This window comes from Phaethon aethereus (genome assembly GCF_964289735.1).
Source record: "Phaethon aethereus genome assembly, chromosome: 1".
NCBI classification, from domain to species: domain Eukaryota; kingdom Metazoa; phylum Chordata; class Aves; order Phaethontiformes; family Phaethontidae; genus Phaethon; species Phaethon aethereus.
In genome coordinates this window covers 149,265,355-149,284,125 of record NC_138575.1, presented here as the reverse complement: position 1 = coordinate 149,284,125, position 18,771 = coordinate 149,265,355, and the positions used below count along the sequence as shown (strand labels likewise).

The following is an 18,771-nucleotide window of genomic DNA, read 5'->3' as shown; positions in this document are numbered from 1 at the left end:
CTGTTCTCACTGCTCCCTTGCTCTACTGGAAGGGTACACGGCACTGCACCAGTGTCTTGCGCATTTCAGTATTTCTAAAATGGCCATTTCTGCCATGATCAGGTTCCCGCTGAAACCTGGAGCCCCATTTGCACAGCCTGTTCGCCTTATTACTCCGCATGCACATTTTATATGTCGTCCTCTTTGTCCTACCCTACCTGCAGGTAGTGTTGTTGCTGATGCTGTTGGTGCTGGAGTTGCATAGGTGGCAGAGAGGATGGCTGGGAAGGAGGTGTAGTGGCGAACCCTTGGTTTAGCACTGCTTGACCCATCAGTACAATTGGAGAGCTGCTGCTGGAAGTCTGCACTTCCAAACTTTGAAACATCTGTTGAGTTTGAGAATACCTGTGGAAGAAAGCAAAACAATAAAAAATAAACTGTTGGAAGTAAAGGTCTTCTCTTCGGATAGGGATGGAAGTCCCTAGTCTTCATAAATAATTCCTAATAAAGGATTCCAGTGCACGGGACCTGCTAATCTGAATGACAGCACCGTTTGCAGTACTGTTTTCCCTTACTCTGTGCATGAGCTGGACTTGGAGGGCAGAATATGCCTGACCTCAAAATCCAGACCAGATTTTAGATTCATTAAAGATTCTGGTTTATGCATGTCTTCTCTTCAGCCACGGCATTCACATCCCAGGCTCATTAAACCAAATGGCCTTTGATTCTGTATTAATATGCTGAGATCTGAACTGCAGCAAGAGAGAAGTAAATACACCTCCCATTCTGCTGCCTGTGCTCCCCTGCGACTGCCTGTGGGGTGGTAATCTCTTGCAGAAAGATGGCTAGGGTTGATTACTTCTTAAGCTGCACATACACATATTGCCAAGTATGGTCAGCAGTTCCTGTCACTGTGAGCCACATTGTAGGAACGGAAGAAGCCTCTAGAAGTCTGCTGGAGCGAGGGATGGGACAGAAACAAAATACTCATCTCCTCTTGCCAGTCTGCTTTTGCATAGCAAAACTTAAATATGTGTTGTTTTGTGGAAGGCTGTGGGCAAAACCACAATGAAACTATTGCCAACCCAGCCTAATTCTGTTTATCCTGTAATGGGTGATGAGATCATAGTGTGGCGTGTGTTCGCTCAACAGCTGTTCAACATTAGGGGTTAGTCAGAAATGCTGCAGTTTGGGTACTTGTTCTAGGATGTAAGCTCCTAAAAAAGGGTCCTGTGCCTCAGGAAGTCTACATGAACTGGGAAATGTATCTTTGCAAATCAGGCCTCTTTTATTTAGATGCTTAAAAGCAGATCTAAAATGCTGTATATTTAAAGCTGAAAAGTTTAACTTGAGATAAACAGCAATAGCTATGTTTAAAAAAAGAAGTACAGAATACCTGCATTCCTGAGGTGACATACGGAATTACTTTTAAAGTAGTGATGTGCAAACAGCTGTCTTACTATTTTAGCATTTCACAATTAAGTACAGAGACAAAAAACAACTAAGAAAAAAAAGGGCATTTTCTACCCGATGTTTTCTGCTTCCTTCATCCACGTTTTGAGGAGACAACAAAAAGTTGTCTCTAAACAACTGAGGAAGGTTGTTTAGCAGCTTTTCCAAGAGTGCTCAGGCGCAGGGGCCTGTTGGTTGTTTCAGTTCTGCTGGTGTAGGTTAGGCATAGTTCACTGGCATTACACCAGCACCTCATTGCCCACAGAGCAAGAGCTTTCTTGGCGCCGGTCACTTTAATTGGGCCAGTACTGACTTTCTCCCTCACATTTACCTTGGTGGGTCAGAAGTTCCAGCCCTGAAGCAGGCACCATGTGAGGGAAAAAAATTCCCCCAGCCTAGGCTTGTTAAAACACCACTGGCACGCTGTGTTTCTCTGTCGTCCTTCCCGATGTGACCAGGCAGGGTAAGGCTGACCCTGACACTGGAAGGCAGGCTCAGCACGATAGCACGTTCCCAATATTTGTAACTACTTTCTCATCTTACTAAAGACAACTATTTCTGCTCAAAAGCAACCCTGATGTTTTATCTTTGACAAGTCACATACTTAGCCTGGGATCCCGCCATGCTGAGGTCTGCAGGGTGTCTTGCATTACAGGACCCAGGCATCATGGGCTGAATAGGCTGGCTCAGCAACAGCCTGGCACCGGGGAAAGAGAAAAAGTGACACTGCTGTAACGGAAGGACCACACAAATCCCACATTATCAAAACAGAGGCAGGACGCTTTCATAGGCACGGCACAAGGCTGGAGGTCTAACCTCAGGCCCCAGCTGTGGCAGGTGCCGTCTCTGCGTTGCGAGGAGGAGATCTGGGGCAGTGCATGCTCTTTCTGGTGAAGTGGGTGCCTCGCTGAGAGGCTGGGCGCTAGGATTTCTGAAATTTCTCTTAGGTGGAGTGAAATTTCGTTTGCTTCTGCTGATGTGAATGGCTTGTGTTTGTGCCCTCTGAATATCAGACTGCACTGGTTTTGGTTGACATGTCTATCTGGATGCCAATGTCCTGGCCCTCCACCACCCATGCAGGGCGGCCTGGGACGTGAAGTGAAAGCGCAGACATCCCACCACCCCGGGGCTGGCAGGCCAGAGGAGGCGCAGAAGCCTTGACCCCGCAGGCCGGGTCCAAAACCGAGTGCAGTTGGGGGCCCTCCTGCGCAGCGACGGGGACCAAAGCCTGGGCTAGGCGGGCGGGCCGGCCCGGCTCTGCACCGTCCCTCGACCGGGCCGGGCCGGGCCATACCTGAGCTGCTGGTCGTGGCTGCAGCCGGGGGCGGGCGGACCGGCAGGGGGCGCCGCGGTGCCGCCGCCGGCGGGGGCTGCGGCGAACGGCGGGGGCGCGCCGCGGTGGGGGCGGCCGCCGCCCGGCGCCAGCTCCGCGCTTCTCGCCGCCTTCGGGCCCTGGAAGAGAGGAGAGGGGGGAGAGAGCGAAATTCGGTCACGCTGCGTGGAGAGAACCTAAAGACACGGGCCGTGACAGCGCGGCGGTGGGTACAGTGGCCGTTAATAACGCGCTTGGCCTAGCCGGCCTGCAAACCCCGGCCACCCGAGCGTTTCTCAAAGCTGCCTCCGACGTGCCCTCGAGCAGCCGAGGAGACAAAGCGAGACCCCACCAAGACGCAAGAGCAAAGTTAGGTGTGATTAGCAATGCCGTAAAAGCCCAATGATGGGAATCAGCCTTATTAAAGAAAAAAAAAGGTGGTCGTTTTTCTTTTTTTCTGGTTATAATCCTTATACACTAATAGAGTCATTCTAATACAGGTATGTAGGAGGTTAAAAGCTACAGCTGAGGGGTCTGAAGATAATGGTGCAGCTACATTTGCCGCACGCTCAGGTAGCAGAAATAGGAGCGAAGCTGTCTGTGAAGGGAGGCACAACAGGTGGGTGGAAGAACAAAAACTGGAAATGCCAAGAAACCAGCAATAAGGAAAAAAATGCTATGCCAAACCTACTAGCTTTCACAGATCTCCGTTACTATTAACTGAGGCTGAACTTTATTTCCCTGTGCAGGAATCTGTTACGCTCACAACCAGGGGTCTTACACAAATCTCAATGTATTCCAGCTGTGTGCCACCACAGCAGACAGGCTTCGCTGTGTTGGCGGGATCCGACTGGATTCAGGGAGTGAGCAGGGGTAGAGCTCATTTTGAGAGGTCGCACTGCCGACACCACTATTGCTAGTTTCCAGTGTGGTCAGATTCCCTTCAGGATCAACGGAAGAACAGTAAGTCATCCACACCTTTTGCATCCTGCCCTGCTCAGTTTTCAAGCTGAAACAGCTGCTCAAGTAACCCTCCTGGCTGAGGTCTTAAAAAAGGGGTTTAAGGTAAAGTCAATGCTATAGGGAGACCTTATATAGGAGAACAGGAAAGGAAAGGCAAGGGCACACTTGCAGGACTGACATGATTTTACTTGCTTGCTTAGTAACAGCTCGGTGTCTTCTTTCCATATAAATGCTTCTCTATGCAAAGAAATGATTACCTGGCTTGATATCACGCTTGCTTCTCTCAGTGCTTGCTGGTTCGCTGTTTGCGAAGATGCAATTTGCCCTTGAAGTTGAGGACTGGGGACAAGCTGCTGCTGAGGAATGCCCCCTGATCTCTGCTGTAGCTGTTGTGGCTCCGGCTGCTGAGCATTGCTAAAACTCAGGGACACCGTTGGCTGCTGTAGGAACATCTGGAAAAGAAGAAGGGAGGGTTTATTTATATAGATCAGCTGTCATGGATAATGAAGGTGACAGAATTAAATCCAAAGATGTATTCTAAAATAAAGTTACCACGTTTCTGGATTCACTATGCATTTAGTGCTATTTGGAAATCGCCTATCTTTCCTACATTAATGGTTCTGCTGTCTCTAGTTTCTTGAATTCTTGTTCTGCAAGTGCACTCATTACTCATGAAATGTGTCCTGAAGGTACAGTCCTCTCTCTGTGGGGCAGGTGCAGCCTTCGTAAGAGCAGTTCCCTGTACATTCACCATGTTCTGGGGCATCCTGATCAGAGAGAAGAGAGTAACTCCATGTCTTTTCAGTCCTTTCATTTCAACAAAATCAGGCTGCCTTTCAGAGAGGGCTGCGTTTGAATTTATCTCTGGAAATTCAACACCTTACATACAGTTGGGTTGTCGAAGGTTTTTAATGAGGCCACAGTCAGGCCAGAGATTTCCGTGTTGAATGGCTGTGTCCTTATCATTGAGAAGATGTGTAAACAGTCACTGTCATTTATCTGGTTTCCCATCAGGTAACTGTCACCTGGTGTTCTTCCTAACTGTGCCATGCATTTGACTTGTGCAAAAGAGCTAGCAGCTCCTCGGCTAGTGTTTCTGTAAACGATCTACTCTCCATGTTTGCATTGCAAGATGGGGCTTTCTTCTTTAAAAGTTGTAGGGCTTGGGAATTTTTGCTTTTCTAGGGGCTATTTCTTTTGTTATAGCTGTACAGAGGAAAAAGGCATATTTTAAAAATATGAATTATTAATGCTATGAGCTATATTTGCAATCTTTCAAATCTAGCCTCTCACCACCAAGGACTGTATGGAGGTACGCATCACAGTTAGCTGAAAACATTTTTGGATCTGATTCTGATTCCATACCACTGCTACACATGTGGAACTCCATTAATTTAAGTGGAGCTACTTAGGGTTTAAATGAAATCAGAATCACAATTATTCTCTTCATTATTCATCCATCAGTCTCATGCCTAGTAGTACGTCTGAGGTACGCCCAGTAATTAGTACACCTTTCTGCAGCTTATTCCTATATTAACAATTCCCTAAACTATCATGTCCCTTCTAATTTTTCTTGGAAAAAACCCATACCTTTCTCCAAAGGACTGGCACACTGTATTGCTTTTCTTTGCATAAGTACGGGTTGATCCATCACGTTTGTCCTTATTTATCTAGCTTTTAAAACACAGTTTTCATTTAAATATGATAAATTTTTAATGAATTTCTGTGTGCCAAGCTTTTACTCAGAAGAAAGGTACGGACAAAGCTTACATTAATCAGCTGAGAGAGGGAGGCAATTAATGAAAACGTTAATGGACCTAAAGCAATGGCTTGTTTCAGGTGCTGTAGGCTAACCACATCTCAAAGATGTCTGATGGAAATAAATGGGTCAAGTAACAGAGTTGGGGTTGCTTACAGCAGGTCTGAAACTAGCTCCGAGTGTTTTCTTTTAAAAACACTGCTCACTGAGTTTTGAGCCATTACATATCAGAAAGACAGATGGTCTTGAAACTTCTGCCAAGTAAATAAGTCTTATTATGAATAAATCAAAGACAGAAATTATGAAAATTCTTTTTCTTGTTTATTTTCTGTATATAGAAGCTAAGCTCTGGACATGTTTGGTAAATGAACTCCCTTGATTAGCTCTAGCAATGAAACTGGTCGCCATTATTATAAAATTTTATATAAAACACTTGGTATAAAATTCAGAACAGGGAAAACAAGCATTTCAAAAATGTGATGGGGATTGTGAGCCCACTGGTCCTGGCCAGATCACCACAAATTAAGACCTTTATGAGGACTATCTTAAGTGTCTTCCCTGTAGGTGGCACACAGGGATGGAGAAATACTAAGTTCATCCAATGCAAAGTCAATTTCTATTGATGTGAATGTCAGGCATGGTGTGAACTTGTGGCAAATGACTTACTCTGCAGGGACCCGCCTGTGTGCATGCCTTACTTCCAGATGAAGGCCAAGGAGCTTATCCTTGAAAGAAAGCAGAGTAACCTACTTTGCAATTACCAGAGTGTGCCACTGGGTAGGAACATGCATGGTTAATGGTTGGCAGCTAATACGCTATAAATTTACAACCAAGTTTATTCCAGTAAACCAATTTTGTTTGTTAGTGTGTTCGTATCCTGAGAAGGCTCCGAGTGTTTCATACCTAGGGACCTGCTGTTGCATTATAATGGCTAAAGCAACATTACTACCATCTGAACATAAATGTCTTGGAAAAAACAAGCTCAGGGCACGAAGCAATGATGCCATTTAACCCATGTCCCCACAGAACTGGAAGACTCAAGATGCCTCATCAAAACAAGAGTTAACCTGAGAGAGGATTGAAGCATGAAATTTCTACCTGCTAATTAAGCCTAAAAGCAAGAATCATAGAATCACAGAATCAGAACAGTTTGGGTTGGAAGGGACCTTTAAAGGTCATTTTGTCCAACCCCCCTACAGTGAGCAGGAACATCTTCAACTAGACCAGGTTGCTCAGAGCCCTGTCCAACCCGACCTTGAATGCTTCCAGGTATGGGGCAGCTACCACCTCCCTGGGAAACCTGGGCCAGTGGTTTACCACTCTCATTGTAAAAAATGTCTTCCTTATATCAAGTCTAAATCTACCCTCTTTCAGTTTAAAACCATTGCCCCTTGTCCTATCACAACAGGCCCTGCTAAGAAGTTTGTCTTCATCTTTCTTAGAAGCCCCCTTTAAGTACTGGAAGGCTGCAATAAGGTCTCCCTGCAGCCTTCTCTCCTCCAGGCTGAACAACCCCAACTCTCACAGCCTGTCTTCGTAGAATAGGTGTTCCAGCCCTCTGATCATTTCTGTGGCCCTCCTCTGGACCCGCTCTGACAGGTCCATGTCTTTCCTGTGCTGAAGGCTCCAGAGCTGGGTGCAGGACTCCAGGTGGGGTCTCACCAGAGTGGAGTAGAGGGGCAGAATCCCAGGTACGTGATGGATGCTGCTTTGGATGCAGCCCAGGATACAGTTGGTTTTCTGGGCTGCGAGCGCATATTGCCAGCTCACGTCCATCTTTCCATCCACCAGTACCCCCAAGTCCTTCTTGGCAGGACTGCTCTCAATCTCTTCATCCCCCAGCCTGTATTGATACTGGGGGTTGCCCCTACCTACGTGCAGGACCTGCACTTGGCCTTCTTGAACCTCGTGAGGTTCACATGGGCCCATTCCTCGAGCTTGCCCAGGCCCCTCTGGATGGCATTCCATCCCTCAGGCGTGTCAGCCACACCACTCAGCTTGGTGTCATCTGCAAACTTGTTGAGGGTGCACTTGATCCCACTGTCTGTGTCATTGATGAAGATATTAAAGAGTTCTGGTCCCAACACAGACCCATAAGGGACACCACTCATGACCGATACCCATCTGGACATGGAGCCGTTGACCACTACCCTCTGGATGCGACCACCCAACCGATTCCTCATCCACCAAACATGTTTCAAACATCCTTCTCTCTAAATTGGAGAGATATGAATTTGATAGGTGGACTGTTGGGTAGATGAGGAATTGCTGATGAAGGACATGCTTCATTTGTGCAAAACTTACCAGTGTTTATTCATAATGTGCCTCTTTTGTGATAGTCCTGCCTGACTTCCCCTGAAACACTGAAGTAATGACAGTTTTAAATACCAACAGTAACCCCCTAATAAAGACTGAAATCTTTCTCAGTCTGAGCAAATCCAAGTTGATAAATTAGCTGCCCTCTAACTGCACTGATGCTAATGATGTGTCTCGTGGCTGATTTTGTGGACTGCAAGGTCAGTGAAGCATCTTACAAATATTTTTTAATTGGCCAGCTTGTTAACATATGCAGGAATGCAGCGAGGGAGGGGAGGGAGCCTCTGACACTGCTGCCACTTCATTCCAAGATAGATGGTCCCTACAGCTAATGGATGAATCACATTGGCAAGATACCATGAGGAAAACGGCTCTTTGACTCTACCTGTCCTTTGGATAATCAGGGGATTATAGCCTTTGGGCTCGTCATTACAGACATCAAGACTCTTTCTTTATGTAAAATACAGAAAGATGAAAAGCACAGCACTGGGAGGCTGAGATTCACTGACTTCGAAGGGAGCCTGGTTTGCAAATGATGGGTGGCTGTGGATGGTCTCATTTGTAGTTCTTGCAGACTGGTCAGGCTCAGCCCTTCTGCCTTCCTCCCCATCCAGAATTCATTAGCTAGAGTGTTCAAATCTGGAGCAGACACAGCATCCTTCAGACTTCTGACGTTACCCTTGCTGCTTCTGTCCTTCATACTTCAGTTTGTCAGGAAAAGGAGTAACAGGGATTTAATGGGGTTTTGAACAGTTTTGTTCAGGGCCCACAACCCTCCTGCCTGTTTCATCTTTCACTGCACGAGGCTCCTGGAAATAGTTTCTAATGCAGGCTGCCGTGCTCAACATCTGTCCGGTTGGGAAAGCGTTTCTTGGTGGATTGCCATACTGCAGTTTTGAAGATCTCTGAAGGAAATGGAAATCGGGCTTAATTCTCCACAGAGCTACCTATACGCTTCTGTGTGGAAGGGAGCGAACCAGTGGGGAAGATATGCTAATAAATCAGCTAACGAGGGAAAGCTGGAGAACACTTCCCCCTTTTCAGCCTATGGCACTCCCCCAAGCTTACAGCTCTTCTATGAAGAATACTAAAGAGACCAGAAATGTGCTTGATAGTAATGCTTGCCTGTTTGCTACTATGCTTTGTAGCTCTGATAATAGATCAATGTCTGCAGACATCCAGCTCCCTGAACGATGAAATCTGTGTGGCAAAGTACGTGGTTGGATTTCTGGTTTAACAGTTTACTCCTAGCTGCTTGTGAGTCACAAAAATGCTGCATGCAAAAGTGTGAGGCTTTCTTTTAAGTTGCCCCTAGCCAAATAAGACAAAGCTAATTCCTGGTCTCACTGTATCCCTGCAACAGCACAGTAATTTCCTTGTGTTTTTTTTTTTTTTTAATCGAGAGAAAGTGGGAGAATGAAGAGGCTCTGGCCATGAGTCAGGGTGACCGCTCGCATCTCATTGCGTTGTTTGACTGCTCTGAGGAGACTGAAAGGCACTAGAACTACAGAGGATGACTGTCCTGGTTTCAGCCAGGATAGAGCTGGTTTTCTTCACAGAAGCTAGTGTGAGACTGTGTTTTGGATTTGGGATGAGGAACTGTTGATAATGTGCTGATGTTTTGGGTTATTGCTGAGCAGTCAAGGACAGTCCAGCTTCTTGTGCTGGCCTGCTAGCAAGCAGGCTGGGGGTGCACGGGAAGCTGGGAGGGGACACAGCCGGGACAGCTGACCCAGACTGGCCAAAGAGATATTCCCTACCATCTGACGTCATGCCCAGTACATAAACTGGAGTTGGCCGGGGGGCGGAAATCGCTGCTCGGGGACGGGCTGTTGATCACTGGGTGGTGAACAATTTCTGTATTGGGCATCACTTGTTCTTGTACATTCCTTTGTTGGTATTATCATTATTGTTCCCTTCTTTCTTTCTGTCCTATTAAACCGTGTTTATCTCAGCCCACGAGGTTTTTCCTAATTCTCTCCCCCGTCCCGCTGTGGGAGGGGGGGTGAGCGAGCGGCTGCGTGGTGCTTAGTTGCCGGCTGAGGCTAAACCACGACAGTCCTTTTTGGCGCCCAACGTGGGGCACGAGGCTTGAGATAATAACGGTTGCAGGTCACAATATCAGTTTATTTGATTTGCATCATGCTCTCGTCTTTGCTGTACATGTTAAGGATCGGTGTTGGTTTCTGCGGGCTGCTGCACTCTGCAATGATTAATAATGTCTCGCCTGTGAATTTTGTTTTTAGAACACTGACCTTGAGCTTAATGTGGTATCATCTGAGCTCTGTACTAAAGCCGTTACTGTATTTTGGCTACAGTCTTGTGGAGACGATTAGCAATTATACTTCTGCCTCTGAAAGGTTTTTTATGGAGGAAATGCAGAATGGTACCTTTGCTACCCTCTATCATAACATTTCCTCCTTCATCACAATAATTTTTCAGTATTTTGAACACCCTTGGGTAGTTAAAATACCTCTATTGCTACTTCTGGGGAACATTGTTTCGGTTTTGTCTAAGGTTGGCAAGCAATTTAAGAATATCACCGGGAGATCTGCCCCAAGGCTGGATAGTTATGAATGGCAGGGCGTGTGGAACAGCATGGGCAAATGCCTGGGGCGGTGGGCACCTCCGGTGTTTTGGAGCTTCACTCCCGAACAAGTGCAGAATCCTGATAAACTAGCAGAATATTTGGAAGAAGTATGCTGTCAGCCTGGCAGCTCCAAGGAGACACAAATCATTGCCATGTGCTGGGGCCTGGCCCATGCCTACCGAACCCTATTTAACACTGTGCAAAGGGGAGAGGGGCTCTCTGGGTCTGATGGCAATGTGGCAGGCACTGTGACTACTCCAACCCCTGTGGCAGGCACTGTCACTACTCCAACCCCCACGGCGGGCACTGTAGCTACTCCAACCCCCACGGCGGGCACTGTAGCTACTCAGACTGTTGCAGCTGAACCAGAGAACCGGCCCATCCCGGTATCAGTTGCCCCTGTACAAAAGAAGAAATCTTGGAAGCGGAAGTCAGCTCGTTTAGTAAGGGAGGAGGAAGATTCTGCTAAGAAGGAGCCAGAGGAAGAGAGTGAGGAGGCAGAGTGCTCTGAAGCAGGGCCATCACAAGCACGGAAGAGGGAAGAGAGCGAGTCATCACTTGAAGAGGAGGAAGAGGAAGAACTCATAAAAGAGACGGTAACTACCCGATCTCTATCCCTGAGTGAATTGTGAGATATGAGAAAGGATTTCAGCCGTCGTCCAGGTGAGCACATTGTCACCTGGCTGCTCCGATGCTGGGATAATGGGGCCAGCAGCCTGGAATTAGAGGGTAGGGAAGCCAAGCAGCTGGGATCCCTTTCTAGGGAAGGGGGCATTGACAAAGCAATTGGAAAAGGTGCACGAGTCCTCAGCCTCTGGAGACGACTCCTGTCGGGTGTGAAGGAAAGGTATCCCTTCAAGGAAGATGTTCTATGTCACCCAGGCAAGTGGACCACCATGGAGAAAGGTATCCAGTACCTGAGGGAGCTAGCGGTGCTGGAAGTGATTTATGGTGACTTGGACAATGGACAATCATCCAAAGATCCAGATGAAGTCAATTGCACGCAACCTATGTGGTGGAAGTTTGTACGGAGTGCACCATCATCATATGCCAACTCATTAGCAGTAATGGCCTGGAAGGACGGAGAGAGACCAACGGTGGATGAATTGGCTGGCCAACTCCGGCAATACGAAGAAAGTCTCTCTTCCTCCCTACGGGCCTGCGTCTCTGCTGTAGAGAAACTGTCCCGGGAGTTCCAGCAATTCAAAGAGGATATGCCCTACCCTCCACCCATACGGACCAGTGTCTCAGCCATTAGGAGTAAGCGCTCTTCTGTTCAAGAGAGAAGATATAGAGGATACACACCACGAGCCACCCTGTGGTTTCAATTGCGTGACTACGGAGAGGACATGAGGAGGTGGGATAGAAAACCTACCTCGACCCTAGAGGCACGAGTACGTGAGCTGCAAGGAAAAACAATTACAAAAGGGGGTTCAGGTTCCTCGAGAAAAATGGCCAGTACTCTATCTTTATACTGACTCATGGATGGTAGCAAATGCTCTATGGGGGTGGCTGCAGCAATGGAAGCAGAGCAACTGGCAACGCAGAGGCAAGCCCATCTGGGCTGCTGAATTGTGGCAAGATATTGCTGCCCGACTAGAGAATCTCGTCATAAAAGTACGTCACGTAGATGCTCACGTACCCAAGAGTCGGGCCACCGAAGAACATCAAAACAACCATCAGGTGGATCAGGCTGCTAAGATTGAAGTGGCTCAGGTGGATCTGGACTGGCAACATAAGGGTGAATTATTTATAGCTCGGTGGGCCCATGACACCTCAGGCCATCAGGGAAGAGATGCAACATATAGATGGGCTCGGGATCGAGGGGTGGACCTGACCATGGATGCTATTGCACAGGTTATCCATGAATGTGAAACGTGTGCTGCGATCAAACAAGCCAAGCGGTTAAAGCCTCTCTGGTATGAAGGACGATGGTTGAAATATAAATATGGGGAGGCCTGGCAGATTGACTATATCACACTTCCACAAACTCGCCAAGGCAAGCGCTATGTGCTTACCATGGTGGAAGCAACCACCGGATGGCTGGAAACATACCCTGTGCCCCATGCCACCGCCCAGAACACTATCCTGGGCCTTGAAAAGCAAGTCTTATGGCGACATGGCACCCCCGAAAGAATTGAGTCAGACAATGGGACTCATTTCCGAAACAACCTCATAGACACCTGGGCCAAAGAGCACGGCATTGAGTGGGTGTATCATATCCCCTATCATGCACCAGCTTCCGGAAAAATTGAACGATACAACGGACTGTTAAAGACTACACTGAGAGCAATGGGTGATGGGACATTCAAACATTGGGATAAACATTTAGCCAAAGCCACCTGGTTAGTCAACACTAGGGGATCTACTAATAGAGCCGGCCCTGCCCAATCAAAACTTCTACGTACTGTAGAAGGGGATAAAGTCCCTGTGGTGCATGTGAGAAACATGCTGGGGAAGACAGTCTGGGTTACTCCTGCCTTAGGAAAAGGCAAACCCGTTCGTGGGATTGCCTTTGCCCAGGGACCTGGGTGCACTTGGTGGGTAATGCGGAAGGATGGGGAAGTCCGATGTGTACCTCAAGGAGACTTGATTTTGGGTGAAAACAGTCAATGATTTGAATTGTATTATGTTAATTGTTCAGTATGACATTACTACTATGGCTGCTATCTACCATATCAATGGTATTATAGTAAGAATCACCCAGACTGATGAAGAATGAGCTTCACTGAAACCAAGCAACGTGCAGCAGTGATGAAACCAGAACTGGCTTCAGCAGCTTGCACCCAACAAATCCCTCGAGACCGACATCTTCGACCTGCAGATCATGGACATGGACCATTCCAGATGACAATCCAAGACCACATACCATCTCCCCTGCCCTGAGAGACTGCTATGATGGATGAAGCCCACCCAGAGTCATGGACTGACTGAACTCCACAGACATTTTAAAGTGATGGCCCATGGACTAAGAAAGTGATATCTGTGTGTATATATTAAAAGACAGGAAGAGTAATAATGAATAATTGGAATGTATTGAAAAGTATAGGACCTGGGCATGACGTAAATGGTATGGAATAAGGGGTGGATACTGTCCTGGTTTCAGCCAGGATAGAGCTGGTTTTCTTCACAGAAGCTAGTGTGAGACTGTGTTTTGGGTTTGGGATGAGGAACTATTGATAATGTGCTGATGTTTTGGGTTGTTGCTGAGCAGTCAAGGACAGTCCAGCTTCTTGTGCTGGCCTGCCAGCAAGCAGGCTGGGGGTGCACGGGAAGCTGGGAGGGGACACAGCCGGGACAGCTGACCCAGACTGGCCAAAGAGATATTCCCTACCATCCGATGTCATGCCCAGTACATAAACTGGAGTTGGCCGGGGGGCGGAAATCGCTGCTCGGGGACGGGCTGTCGATCACTGGGTGGTGAGCAATTTCTGTATTGGGCATCACTTGTTCTTGTACATTCCTTTGTTGGTATTATCATTATTGTTCCCTTCTTTCTTTCTGTCCTATTAAACCGTGTTTATCTCAGCCCACGAGGTTTTTCCTAATTCTCTCTCCCATCCCACTGTGGGAGGGAGAGTGAGCGAGCGGCTGCGTGGTGCTTAGTTGCCGGCTGGGGCTAAACCACGACAATGACCCTCCTCGTCCAGCATTGCCCCCTCGGGCAGATACACAGCCCTGCATTTCCGAGCTGCCCTCTAGTCCCCCCTGCCTCTCACTTTGGCATCTTCAGTAAGCTGGGCAATGGTCAGTACTGACACCAGAGAACTTGTACTGGTCTGAAAATACTTGGCCCAACCTGGTACAGTCTTCAAGGTGGAGAGGATCACCCAGATGGTAGAACTCAGACCTGCAAATTGGGATGGGGTGGGCAGTACAGAAAGTACAGAAGTACCCACCAGTTATCCACTGGGCCTCCTCCTCTCTCTGCTTGAGCTCCCTATGAGCGTATCTGAGAATCCGTCCCACGGTCTTTGAGTTATTAAGAGAACCCGGGCTTTGGGTTATTGAATGCACCGTAGTGCATATGGGGGAGAGCTATGTAAAAATAAAATCCATTTCCTGCATGGAAGAAGAGAAGAATGTGCTCTGATCTTCTATTTTTGCCTGAATTATGCAAAAAAAAAAAAAAAGAAAAGATGAGTGTGTGTGACTATTGAAGACTTCACCAGGAGAGAGTGATGGTTTTCACCCGGTTAAAAAGAGAGTAAGTGAGAATATCACATCTTTTGATATTCATCATAACAATAATAGCTTTCAGACATATGATATGATTCTGAACTGAAGGCCAGTTAATTGCAGAGACTTTCCCTTCCCATCAATCAAAGTCAGCGCAGAACCAAGAGAAGAAATGGACTGAAGTTAAACTTGGTCTACCTTTATGCTTATATGGCACCAGGAACAGAGAGTCCTGGTTTTGGGACCCACCATTACTGTGCTGTCTTACAGCAGTGCACATGTAGCAATGTAGGTGGCAAAGGCTTCAGTGATCCCTTATATACATTCCCAGCTTGTTTTAATATGTGAAACTGCATTTCACAGGTGCTGATGATGGGTGAGAGTCCATTCTGTGGAAGTTGGGAGCAAAATTCCTGCTGACTTCAGCAGGTCCCAGGTCTTCATCTTGTGCTTAAAATGTTCTTTGAGACATTAGCTTCTGTGATAGAGCTCGTCTTCTAAAAAAATCCTGTTACTACAATACTCACAGTGGGTCCCCAATGCAACATTTGTAGCAAGGGTCATTTAACCTGGCATTTATAGTTAAATTATGAGGAACATAGCAGTAATCACCCCATGTTCAGAAGAATTCCATAAAACTGGATGATTTTTCCATTTGTCATTACGTGAAACCTGCGATGTGCTGAACTGCACGTGCTATTATTTCTGAGCTTTGGTAGACATAAGGGGTAGTACAAAGCCGATACTGTACTTGGTGAATTGAAAGCAAATACTGTACTTAGTGAATTCTAGCTCTGTGCAGGAGGTATCAAAGGCAGAAGAAGAACAGGCTCAGTCAGCTTCACCCTAAAGGCTTAAGCTGGTCCAGTGAAGAACAAATTCAGACACCTCCCAGGTGTGAATAAATGAACATCAGCAGAGGTTTGGGTTTTTTTAATGTGACAAGGAAATTAATCTCTTGTGCTCTGTATCCAGGCTGGAGCAGGGTCAGGAAAACAGGGAGTGAATGAAAGAGATCATCACTGCCTGAAGGAGGGCTGTTGGCTAAGGAAGAGCTTGACAGACGAGATACTGAGCACCAGTGATGCCAACATGAAGCAAGCAGTGACTGGATGGAAGCTAATGAACTGCAGAGACATAATCATTGCCGAGTCTGAACTTGAACACTTTTCTATTACAGCTGTTCAGTCTGAAGACTCAGTAGATAAAGTATTAAAATGCTACTGTAAATGACCCAAATTCTTCTCCTCCTCCTAAGGTTGAGGCATTTCTTCCTTCTCTTCTTCCAGAGAGCTCTTAGATCTTTCTTGACATAGGTTACTCAAGAGACTTTCAGAGGGCAACAGTCAGATGAGCTGGTTTCCATATGTCCAGGTTTTCTGGACCCTGGAGCTAATTTTAAGTTGCCAAGCCTATCTACGGCCATGCTCGCTCTGCCCCTCCCAGCAGTAACACACCTGTACGCTGGAGTCCTGGACCAGGCAGAGCTGCTGCTGTATCTTCTGGAGCTCCTCCTGCTGCCATCGGATGTTGGCCTGCAGGATCCGGGTCCGCTGCTCTAGCTGGTCCTTGATGGTCTGAAACATGCTGAACTGTGCTGAGAACTAAAAAAAAAGGGGAAAAAAAATCAGTCATTATAATGCAAACAGGCCTCAGTAGAACATTGTTCTGTAAGAAGTTATTGGTTTCTTGATTGTAAAGTGCAGCCAAAGGAATAGAAGACATGTTTGTAATATACTAACATCTAGGCAGAGATAAATCTTGTCTATTTTCAATTTTACGCACATATATTAAATTGCCCCAGTTAGAGTGATCTGCTTACAGCTGACCCTGTTCTGCTAGGGAATTATCAGAAGGACCATTTTTGAGAGTATGCTACTTTAAAATATCAAGAGCATCTTAACTGGATGGCAAATGAGTGCATTATTTTTATTAGCCTGTACTTTGAAGCCCTTAGTGTGTCATAACTGTATATTCTGGACGTGTTTTACTAATGCTTTCCTTTTTCTGCACAGAGATAGCAGTGCTGCAATGGTTTATTCTGCTGATGACTTACTATAGCATCACGCAACAGTTGACCACAATAAACATTTTCTAGATTTCTACAGCTGAGTAGTAGTCAAGCTACAAGAATACTCATTAAGTTATTTTTATACGTGTTGTAAAATGACGTTATTTCTCTCAGCTCAGTGGGAGAAAGGCTATTCTAAACAATAATATAAAATGGAGATCACTAATCAAGGTCAAGAAGAAAGTGCAACCTCTAGTAGCGGCAATACCTGGCACAAAGTGGAATCATTCAAGAAGTGTGGAGCGGACTAACACAGCAAAAAATTTCTAGTTTTGTTTGGTGTTCTCTGGTATGATGCAAAGTCCACCAAAGTTAATTATTACTTTAATAGGCTTTGGAAGAGTTGCTCTCCATGATCTCATATTCCAACAGTAAAAAACAGTCTTTGGAAAAAAAAACACTTCAAAAAATCTGTAAGCTTTTCTGTAATCAAGGCATCCAAGACCTCTCTGAAAATATGTGGTGCTGTGAGTGTCCAGGCAAAAGAAAAATAATAATTTTGCTATGATGGTGTTGTGTGCCCTGTTCCTGTGGTTGTTCCAGTGGCTCTGTGCTAGTGAGAGAACTGATGCACGCTGCTGGAGCCTTCCTGCTCCATGGAGGTGCACTGGCTTAGGCCGTTTCTGCCTTTTGAATGGGAAAACAAAAATGGTGACAAGAAGGGAATTAAGGAGCGCTCTGCTGCTAGCAACACTGTACAGTTAAATGAAATTTCTGGCTACTTGGAGAGATCGAAATGTGACAGGTCAGATTTGTATCAGCTAACCATTTTGCCTTAAACCAGTTAAATATGTGAAAGTACCTTTACATTCCCTCTAGCAAAGCTGAAATCTCCAAGTAAACGGCCTTTAGGTGAGAAAGGACGAGAACTTCAGAGGGTTTATTTCTAGTTACCAGGTGGAGGGCGGCTTTCCCGCACAAACCAGGAGGTGGTGGCTGCTCAAAGAGTGGTGGCGAGGTGGAGGGGAGGTTCACGGCCGGCCCTGCTTAGGGGGAGGGAGGGCTGCTCCGGTGGCAGGCGCCGTTGCGGCCGGCGGAGGCCCGCAGAGCCCGCTGCGGTGGCAGACCCGTCTGCGAGCGCTCGCAGCTTGTGCCGTCCGCCCAAGGTGAGCCCTTGGCCTCTGGCGCCGCGACCCACGGCGCTTTTGCCCGCAAACAGCAGCGCCATCCTCTGCAAGCCGGTCCTGCCCCGGCGCAGAAAAATGGCGTCAAAGGTCCCGAAGGGAAGCCTGTGCTACTCCTAATTGGCATTGCAGGGGAGAAGTCAGAGCGGGGTCTCTCTCTTTTTCTGGTCCCTGTATAAAGTATTACCTGAGGAACGGATGCGTGGAAGCCGCTGATGTTTGGGAACAAGGACAAGGGCCTCAAAGGGGCGTTTGGTGCTGTTTGTTGTAGCCTGACTCTGTGTTTCTGAAGAATCCCAGGTACCCCGATTTTAGGAGCGGAATGCTGTTATGTAGCAACGGCTTGCTCAGATCAGATGCAGCTAATTCCTGCGTTAGCCTGGGTCTGTGCAGAAGGATTTTTTAAAAGGACAAGTCTCGCAACCTAATTCTCTCTTCTAGGAACTCTGCTAGTGAGGACTACTTTTAAGTCTTAAAAGGGTCCTTATCAGAAAAGAATTAAAACCAATTTTAGCCAAAATCTTCATTTTACCTGCCCAGCTTGCTGATGGCAGACTTTTCATTAATGTGCGAACTCTTTGACTTTTCATCAATTAATAAATGTAAGGAATTTTGTAACAGATAATTTTATAATAATTTTCTACTTCAATAAGAAACAAAATCCATTTCCAGGCCTTAGTTTCAAACTTGAATTTGCTTTGCAAATTTGCATGCAAAAACATATTACTGTTGATTTTAAATTATTATTCCTTAATTTTTTTCAGCACCTTCTTATATTTAGCATATTCATCCAGTATTGTCTTTTTATTCTCTTTTTCATGTGCTTTATGCATTAATACACTTAAAAACAACACTTAGCTGGTACACTAGAGTGAAAAGCCATTACAGAAGAAGACAAGGAACTTTCTCTTTTCCTTTTTTTCCCTTTCCCACTCTAACCTCCAAATCTGTTGATAACTCTAGCCATGACCCCTGTGATTACAGAGCTTCTATTGTTTTTGCACAGTGAGACACTAACAGCAACTG

At 46.4% G+C, this 18,771-nt stretch overlaps 1 protein-coding gene across 1 annotated transcript in view; it reads right to left on the bottom strand.

Moving 5' to 3' along the window:
* The window catches only part of NPAS2 (neuronal PAS domain protein 2), a gene marked incomplete at its 3' end in the record, with an annotated part of 60,137 nt that overhangs the window by 1,162 nt on the left and 40,204 nt on the right, over nucleotides 1-18,771 (bottom strand). The window contains exons 15-19 of the mRNA XM_082013722.1: nucleotides 16,008-16,154; nucleotides 3,964-4,158; nucleotides 2,726-2,883; nucleotides 2,036-2,128; nucleotides 198-384 (exon numbers count right to left, since the gene is read on the bottom strand). Of these exons, the coding sequence (XP_081869848.1) occupies nucleotides 198-384; nucleotides 2,036-2,128; nucleotides 2,726-2,883; nucleotides 3,964-4,158; nucleotides 16,008-16,154 (780 nt within the window). The remainder of the gene's footprint in view (nucleotides 1-197; nucleotides 385-2,035; nucleotides 2,129-2,725; nucleotides 2,884-3,963; nucleotides 4,159-16,007; nucleotides 16,155-18,771) is intronic.